The sequence below is a fragment of the Eulemur rufifrons genome, chromosome 29, assembly GCF_041146395.1.
Source record: "Eulemur rufifrons isolate Redbay chromosome 29, OSU_ERuf_1, whole genome shotgun sequence".
NCBI classification, from domain to species: Eukaryota; Metazoa; Chordata; class Mammalia; order Primates; family Lemuridae; genus Eulemur; species Eulemur rufifrons.
Window position 1 is genome coordinate 70,691,650 of NC_091011.1, and position 9,953 is coordinate 70,701,602.

General features: G+C 40.8%; 1 protein-coding gene across 1 annotated transcript in view; it reads left to right on the forward strand.

Moving 5' to 3' along the window:
• MET (MET proto-oncogene, receptor tyrosine kinase) overlaps positions 1-8,040 on the forward strand; it is a 104,074-nt gene extending 96,034 nt beyond the window's left edge. Inside the window, exons 20-21 of the mRNA XM_069462669.1 lie at positions 7,106-7,242; positions 7,354-8,040. Coding sequence (XP_069318770.1) covers positions 7,106-7,242; positions 7,354-7,564 — 348 coding nt within the window. The 3' untranslated portion in view covers positions 7,565-8,040. The remainder of the gene's footprint in view (positions 1-7,105; positions 7,243-7,353) is intronic.
• The last annotated feature ends 1,913 nt before the right edge of the window (positions 8,041-9,953 follow it).

Here is a 9,953-nt window from a genome sequence, read left to right on the forward strand (position 1 = left end):
CTTCATTCTGTAAGATGACTTGAAAGGAATGGAAGCAGGAAGATAAAGTGAGGGGTAGAACTTACATAGAAACGAGAATGGAAAGGAAAAGATGGAAGGAGAAGCCTCTCAGAGGTAGAATCAACAGTATTTATCAAGGAATTGATAAGAGCCAAAGATAAGCAGAGTTAATCCTGGTGCAATAACAAATATGTGAAGCACAGGAACAGAAGCGGAGTAAAAAGAAAAATAACAAGTTGAGCCTTGAACTCACTGGGTTTAACTTGGGAGTAGGCCATGCAGACCCAGAAGTCCATCATGCAATTAGAAATGTGGATCTGCAGATTGTTAAACAGGTTGTATCACTCAGCTTGGGCTGCTGTAAAAATATACCATGGACTGGTTGGCTTAAACAATAGAAATTTATTTCCAGCCATTCTGAAGGCTAGAAGTCCAAGATCAGGGTGCCAGCATGGTCAGGTTCAGGTGAGGGCTCTCCTCCTGGCCTCTAGGTAGCCACCTTCTCTCGATGTCCTCACATGGCCAAGAGAGAACAAGAGAAAGTTCTCTAGTGTCTCTTCTTATAAGGGCACTAATCCCGTCACGAGGCCCCACCCTCATGACCTCATCTAAACCTAATTACCTCTCAAAGGCCCTGTCTTCAAATACTATCACATTGGGGATTAGGGCTTCAACATTTGAATTTTGGGGGGGGGGCACAGTTCAGTCCATAGCAGGGATCAAGGCTGGGAGTGTGCATTTAAGAGTCCAAAATTCAGTAGAACTACATATATAAAGTGAGGGAGAAGATCAGAGAGGTAGGAGACCCAGGAGAAGAGACCAACATGGAAGGCAGAAATGATTCCATTTGTATGACTTTTCTAGAAAGAGGCAGAACTATAGAGACAGAAAACAAATCAGTGGTTGTCTGGGGCTGACTGAGGGTGGGAATGAGGATTGACTGCAAATGGGCATGAGGGAACTTTCTAGAGTGTTGAAGTGATCTAAAACTGGATTGTGATTAACTGTGCAACCGTATAAATTTACTAAACATCATTGACTATATATACTTACAATTGGTGAATTTTATGATCTATAAATTATACTCAGCAAAGCTGTTTTTTAAAAAGAGATGAAATTTTAGATGTTCAAGGCAAGAGTTGGGATTCTGAGCTTTTTCGACAAACCCACACGCAAACACACCCCACTCCACCTCCTCCCTGACAAACATGGACAGCACAGGGACCAGTGTTTCTCACATGGTATCCGTCACTCAAGAACTTGACTGGAAATTGACATAGGCTTCTTCAGCTAGGACAGTGCTATTTCTCTCTCCTCATTGAAAGACACTATATTGTACTACATAAAGGCTGAACCTGAATAATCCATGCATAATGCAGCTTTGGAATATGGTTACTGATTGCATGGATAAATTTGCACAGTTTCACTTCCAGGACAGCACAATCTTTTGGAGGTTGACAGGGAATATTTCCAAAAGCATGTAATGTGCTCTGTGTGTGTGTGTGTGTGTGTGTGTGTGTGTTGAAACCTACAAGCAATGACTTGCCTGCTTGTAGATCAGGTTCTCTTTCTAGCAAATGCCCAAATGAAGTTTGACTAAAGTCTGCATACTCTTTAAGTCCATTCAAACAAAACTGGCATGTTACTACACTTGAATTACTCATAGCTCGTATTGTACAGGGTTGCACACTTTGTACAAGTTCTTTCATTAAAGTCTGTATTGACTTCTCTATTGTTCAGTCCAACTGGCTTTTCTCAGCCCTCATCCTGCCTTGTTTTTCCGAGGCATTTAAGATGGTAGACCACCCCTTTCTTCTTCAAATCTCCTCTTTCCTTGGTTTCTGGGACATCGCACCTTTTGGTTTTCCTCCTGCTTTTCGGTTGTGTTTTCTTTATCTGTGGTGGCTTCTCTTCCTTCTCTCACCACCTAGATGTAGGTGTCCCCAGAACTTTTGTCTTCAGGGGTCATTGTCCCTCAACAATTGCAACCACTCCCATCAACAGTTTCCTTTGATCCTGTCTACCTGTATGTCATTATCAGCATCACAAATTTACCATGTTCAAAATCAAATTCTTTCCTGCCAAACTGGCAATTCCTCACTTCCTGATTTCTATTAATGGCATCACCATTGTGTGATTTACCTGCTCCTCACCTTTTCTAGTGTACAGTTCTTCAAGTTTTGACAAGTGCATGCAGTTGTGTAACCACCACCACCACAACCAGGACGTAAAACAGTTGCATCATCCCAGAAAATTTCCTTATGCCCCTCTGTAGTCAGCCTCCACCCTACCCCCAAGACCTGGAAATCACAGATGTGTTTTCTTTCTCTATAGTTTTACTTTTTCTAGAATATCATATAAATGGAATCATACAGTCAGTAGCCTCTTGAGTCTGTTTCCTTTCACTTACCATAATGCATTTGAGAACCATCCGTGTTATTGTATCAATAGTGTCATTGTGTCATTTCCTCTTTTTATTGTGGTAAAGAAAACACATAAAATTTACCATCTTAACCATTTTGTAAGTGTACAGTACAGTACTGTTAACCAGATAAACATTGTTGTGCAATAAATCTTTAGAACTTTTTCCTTGTGGCAAAACTCAAACTCTGTATCCATTGAATAACAACTCTCCTTTCCCCCTCCCCCACCCCCTGGTAACCACCATTCTGCTTTGTAAGAATTTGACTACTTTAGATGCCTCATATAAGTGGAATCATGCAGTGGTGGTCTTTTTGTGGCTGGGCTTATTTCACTTAGCTTAATGTTTTCAAGTTTTATCCATGTTGTAGCATATGATAAGATTTCCTCCCTTTTTTAAGGCTGAATAATATTCCATTTTTTGTATACCATATTTTCTTTCTTCATCTGTTGATGGATGTTTAGGTGTCTTCCACCTCTTGGCTATTGTGAATAGTGCTGCTGTGGACATGGGTGTGAAAATTTCTCTTTGAGATCCTGTTCTCAGTTCTTTTCAATATATACCCAGAAGTGGGATTGCTGGATCATGCAGTAATTCTAAATTCAATTTTTTGAGGAACTTCCAAAAAACTGCATAGCTGAGTTTGCCATGGCGGTTTATTCCTTTAATTACTGAGTAGCATTTCATTGTACAGATGTACCACATTTTATTTACCCATTCTCCAGTTGAAGGACATTTGGTTTCTTTAAAGTTTCAGGCAATTATTTAATTATAACTTCTGTGACATTTGCTTAAAGGTTTTTGTATCAAGATAATTTTTATTTCTTTTGGGTAAATACCTAGGAGTAATACTACTGGGTTATAAGTGTATGTTCAACTTCATGAGAACTGCCAGCTATTTTCCAAAGTGTCTGTATCATTTTATATTCCTACAACAGTCTATTAGAGTTCAAGTTGTTTAGCATCCTCACCAGCACTTGGCATTGTCAGTTTTTTAGTTTTTAGCCATTCTAATTGGTTATGGTGGTGCCTCATCTTCTCTTTAATCTGTATTTCCCTAATGACTAATGACGCTGAGCATCTTTATATGTGCTTGTTTGCCATCCTTACGTTGCTTTTAGTGAAGTGTCTACTCAGATCTTTTGCCTGTTTTTTTTTTGATCACTGTTTATAGCTTATAACCGTCTCTCACATGTAATAACTGCTTTGATCTTCACCTTTGGTAAAGTCTGTTCAGAGCTTCCTCAGATGCTGGTGCTCAGATGTTCAAACTAGCTGCACCGATGCCACACAATAAGCGTGAATGACAGAGCTCTCCTGCCTTGAAACTGAAACTGACCTGGTTCCACCTCTCCTAATGCACGCACATTGCACACCTCGCTCCCCTCTCACCTCACACACGCGTGTGCGCACACACACACCAGCCTCTCTCTTCTTGCTCAGCTCCCTAGCTTCATTCTCCTCCTTCATGGTCCCCTCCGCCACCCTCCTGCCACTCTGTGCTGCTGTAGGGGGAGTTGGGATGCCGACAGTATAGTGCTTTTCCTGGAAACTGCCTCCCTCTCACCTCCTCATCCCATTGTTACCGGTGGTTGATGTGAACACCTCAGTTCTTGCCTCCTCACTGTCAAAGAATGAAAGCAGCGAGGGACACAAAAGTTTACATCAGCCAGCAAAGAAGTTTATTAGCAAGCAATAGCACACGCCTAAGAGGGTAGGAGTGGGCACACATTTAAACGAACAGTGATCCCAGGGTTTCTGTGTCATCCCTTTTTCTCCCATCTGGCCTCTCCTTCTTTGTGACGTTGTCTCCTCTCCTTTTTCCCTGACCATTGGGGATGTTGTCTCCTCCCTGCCATTGGGTGGGAGAATTTTTACCTTATGTGGTTAGGCCCGGATGTGTGGTGGCACCCAAAGCCCATGGGGGATGGGGGGACAAACTGCAATGTCCTATAATGTGTCCTGTGTTGTTCGTATTACATTTCTTGTGACACTGCAATTATCCTTATCTTGTTATTGTTATAGTATGTTCTCTTACTCCGCATCCTGTTTGTTTACACTGTTTTTGTATCTTCTCTATTTATGTCTCACTTTCTTATCCACCCTAACATTCTGTGACACTTGCAGTCACCTTTATCTTGTTGTTGTTATAGAATGTTCTCTTACTCAGCATCTCCTTTGTTCACATTGTCCGTTTTGTCCTTCTTTTGTTCATGTCTTACTTTCCTCCAGTGCTTCTCTGATAATTATTGCCCAAGCTCTATAATTCTTCAGAATTTATCCATCTCTGCTGCCTTTTTTGTGACTATGTCTCCAGACAAATCTATATATATAGCCTAGGCTATCAGGGAAATTTGACCACAAAACTAATCAACCTCTCAAAACTTTGATTCCTCATCCTTAAAACAAAACCAATTACATCACAGAGTTGTAGCCAACTGCAATCCATTATAAGGTTTAAATAGATAATGTTTTTTTAACGGACATAACACCTGTGCATGAATCATTATATGATAGACAACTCTCTTCCACCACCCTAATTCCAAAGAAAAGCCCTGTAGGCTTCCATATTGTCAGTCTGCAGTAGCACCCCTCACCTATTGCTATTCAGAAACCTCCTCACTGGTGTCCCTATTGTGGGCCAGCTTCTCCTTTTCGTCTTAAGCACAGTATTTACAGATGCCGTCTCCCAGAGCACAACTCAGTCATGTCCCATCGATTTTAGTTTAACCCACTTTCAACATTTAAAAACCTCTCAAGTCTACGGCATACCGCTCTGAACGTGCCCGATCTCATCTGATCTCAGAAGCTAGGCGTCAGGCCTGGTTAGTACTTGGATGAGAGTTAAAAACCTCCCAAGCACAGAGCCATTTCCACCTTGTCTATCCCTAATCCCTTCACCTACTCAGTATGTCAAGCAGCGTGACCTGTTATTCTTACCACTCAATTGTGTACTCTTATGCCTGGGCCCACTCCCTCCACCTGGAACTCTCCCCCTGCCCTCAGATTGCATGTAGCTATAAAACCTATTTTCCTTGCTTCTTAAGACCCGCTTTACTGTCACTCTCTTCGGGAAGCCTTTCTCAGTACCCCACTGTTATCTGACTCTTTGCAACCCTTGTACCTCTTTGATATTATTGTTCTATATTAGTTATTATCTTACTGGCCTGTGTGACACTTATCTACACGATACTTTTAACCCTGTTCCTTCAGCCCTGGGACCTATTCAGTAACTTGGACAGTAACCTACTTGTACGTGATCAAGGGTCAGCAGATGCTTGTTAAATTGATTTAAATTTTAACGCAAATTCTGAAACCTAAAGGTTAACCCAGTGATATTGTCAGAAGTGACTCTTAAGATTTCCAGGCTTTTAAAACTTCCATTCCAAAAGGCTGAGTTAGACAGCAGAGTTATGTAGCTGCCACCTGGAAAGTGGTTTGTGTTTTCTATTTGGATCAAGGCAGTCTGTGGCCTTCAAAGGCTCTTGCACTTGGGCAAAGACAAAGAGTCATTATTGGAAATTTGTATCAGCAACTACAGTATCTACCCAGTTTCTTGCTTTCAGTCATAGTGTTCAAAGGTTGCTTCATTCTCCTTCTTGCTGACTATGACAAGCTACACTTGCCTCTCAGTTTTATCTTTTCCTAGTCCCCCTGTCTGGTCTGGATCCTCCTTCCCCTCTAAGCTTTTTTTCTATAGGGCCTCATTTCTTCCCACTGCGCTTTCTAGTCTGGGAGTAGCCTGGAAGTGTTACCAAGCAAGAACTGCCTTCCTGGGTCCTCTGCACAGGGGTGACTTACTCATCGAGACTTACTCTCCTTGTGTTGTTCTTGCCTGGGCACACATCCAGGGGGAGATTATACGTATGACCTGAACTATTCTGGGTAGATTGGTTTAAATCAAGAAATTGCATAGTTGCTGAAGTTCAGTCGAACAAGCAAGACGCAAAGGTCAAGAACTCCCAAATGTTTATCCCAGTGTGGATTCAGATATATTGGGGAATTTTTAGCAAATCATATAACCTTTCTGTGTCCCTGTGATCTTCCTATAAAGTACTGATACAGCTCTTTTATGTGAATCTCATACTATAACATTTTCAAATTATAGTTTTATTGAAATTAATTTTTAATAGATTTGCTGCCTAGGAGTTTCATTATTTCTGATTTTTAATGTGGATTTTTACCTGTACTGATTTGGACCTTCCCTTTTAACATTAACATTTAGCTATGATCACATTTCTTGAAGAATATTTATATTCATTTTGAAATCCCACAATTTAAATTCTGAATGGCTTCCTTTCTCTTGCCTCATTTACTAATAATGTAAAATTATAATGAAACTATTGGAAGAGAGAAGGATAGAAACATGTTAGTGCCTTGACCCTACAAAAGAGAACTTGGAAAATGTTCTCTACACACTACAATTGAAATCTTAATCATGTAGCTTCAGATATTCTTCTTGAAAGCTTTACATTTACTTGTAATCTAAACCTTATCTGATTCTGGTTCAAACAGGTCATGAAGTATACAGCTTAATAATTGCCTTTAAGGAAATCTTTGCCCAAAATAGCAATAGTATTGAATATGTTAAGCCAGGCTTAGTTATGAATAGCTACTGATTTTCTTTCATATTTGTGTGGTCACACTTCTCTCACCTGGACTCTCTTTTTCCTTCTTAACTAGTGGTCCTTTGGCGTGCTCCTCTGGGAGCTGATGACAAGAGGAGCCCCACCTTATCCTGACGTGAACACCTTTGATATAACCGTTTACTTGTTGCAAGGCAGAAGGCTCCTACAACCCGAGTACTGCCCAGACCCCTTGTGAGTAGGAATTGCAACAGGATCTCCTTTCTGTACCTCTTATATTCTTTACTTTTACAGAAATGCTTGTCTCCAAGGGGTCTGTCACAGCATTTCTTTCTTTCTGAACAGGTATGAAGTGATGCTAAAATGCTGGCACCCCAAAGCCGAAATGCGCCCATCCTTTTCTGAACTGGTCTCCAGGATCTCAGCGATCTTCTCTACTTTCATCGGGGAACACTACGTCCACGTGAATGCTACTTATGTGAATGTGAAATGCGTCGCTCCGTATCCCTCTCTGCTGTCATCACAAGATAACGTCAATGGCGAGGTGGACACCTGATGGATGGACACCCCACAGGCCCCTTCCTGGGGGACACCATAGCACTAGTCCAAACAGCAGTCCACACTTTGTCCAATAGCTTTTTCACTGCCTGGCCTTTGAAAGGTCATCAATATTTGTTGCTTTTGCCAAAATTGCACTATTATAGGACTTTGCATTGTTATTTAAATTGTTGGAATCTGAGGAGTTTCTCATCTGACAAAGCAGCAGAACCAGAGGCTTGGTCCCATGGGCCAGGGACTCAACAGCAACTCTGCAGCTATGATGACACTCCTGTCACATCGGAGTCCAAAACCTGAATTCTGGGTTGAAATTTTTAAAAAGCAGGGTCCTACTTGAAGTCATATGAGGAACTGAGGCAATGGATTTTAAGAGCTTCTAGATCACAGAAAATTCAGAAGAAATGGTGATGTCCAGGACAGACATGGCAGCCCCAGGACCAGGCCACTCGTTTAGAATTCCAGTGTTTCAGAAAACTCTTATGCATTGTATGGTCACTAACATTTTTTTTTACTGATGTTGGCATTCACCCATTAGGTAAACATTCCCTTTAAAATTTTTGTATGAACATTCCTTTTGTTGGAGGAATACCCATAGGCATTGCAGTCAAAGTTTCAAAATAGCATGACACAAAATGTGTTTGTAAATGAACAGGGATATTTACGTATTGTACATAAACAACATTAAGAAGATTTTCATGAAATAGCTTAGCCACAATGAAATATTTAGCTGTCACTTAAAAATCAACTGTTTGAGAATGATACTGCTCTGATCTAATGAATGTGGAGATGTAGGAGTTTTGTCTGTATTTTTTTTTTAATGACGACTCTGAAAATAAAACCAGTCATTTGTGATGATAAATATTTTTAAAGGTAACTTAGCATGTTTTTAAAGCAGAATACATTTTACTAAAAGTTCATTGATTCCAATCACAGCTCATAAGTAGAGCAAAGAAAGGGTCAATGGATTGGCAATATTAGCCTTTTTCTCAGGTGACAGCTTCCCACCTCACAAACAACTGGAGACAAATCTTGGGGAATCCCACTTTGCATTAGAACAGCAGTCCCCAACCTTTTTGGCACCAGGGACGGGATTCATGGAAGACATTTTTCCGAGGTTTGGGGGGGAGGGGGGGAGGCGGAGCTCAGGCGGTGATGCAAGTGGCTGTAAATATGTAAATACAGATGAAGCTTCCTTCGCTCCACTCGCCCACAGCTCACCTCCTGCTCTGTGTCCCCCCTCCCAGTCCCTAAGTTTCATGGAAGACAATTTTTCCATGGTCTGGGGCGCGAGGGCGGGGCTCAGGCAGTGACATAACACCCGGTTCCTAACAGGCCACGGACTGGTGCCAGGCCACAGTGCCCACGGGGGGTTGGGGACTGCAGCATTAGGATGTGTTTGTTTTAGGCAAAACATATTTTAGAAACAAAGAAAAAAGAGCAAATTTGAAAATTCTGGCTACTTCACCTGGATGAATAGCTACTCTGGGTAGGCCTTTTGTGATGTTTTTTTTGTGTGGAATTTTGTGCTTACTACTGTATAGTGCATGTGGCATAGGTTACTCTAACTGGTTTTGTCGATGTAAACATTTAAAGTATTATATTTTTATAAAAATGTTTATTTTTAATGATGTAAGAGAAATTTTGTTAGGCCACAAAAAATACTGCACTGTGAACATTTCAGAAAAGGTATGTCAGACGCAGATTAATAACAGCATGACTTTAAACGGGTGTAAATAGTGATAAGGAAATGCACTGGTTGCCAGTACACCCCACCCTCATTACATCACCAGGACTTGAAGCCAAGGGTTAACGCAGCAAGCTACAAAGAGAGTATGTCACGCTGAAACCCAATAGTTGAGTTTGGCTGTTATTGCAGGAAAATGATTACAACCAAAAGCTTTTTTGACAATGGTGGGACTTGCCAAAAGACACAAGGAATTGAACTGCAGAAATATTTCAGTTCAACTATTACTATTTCATAAATGTAAAAAATAATACTAATTTACAGAGTATTGTAAATGGTGATGACAAAAAAATCTGCTTTGTGGAAAGAAATAACTATCTCTGCTGAGATCCAGAGGATGAATGCACCAAGATCAGAAAGAGCTTGTGGAAACAACCCATCGACAGGACTGCACACCTGTATATACATGTTTGAAAACACTGCAATGTGAAAGTCAGGTTTGCTATTTATAAACTTGTCCTTAGGTTAATGTGTCTGGACAGATTGCGGGAGTAAGTGATTCTTCTAAGAATTAGATACTCGTCACTGCCTATACCTGCAGTTAAGCTGAATGGTACTTTGTATGTTAATAGTTGTTGTTCTGATAAATCATACAATTAAAGTGATGTTACATCTTGTATACTGAGAGTTGGTTATTACTAGT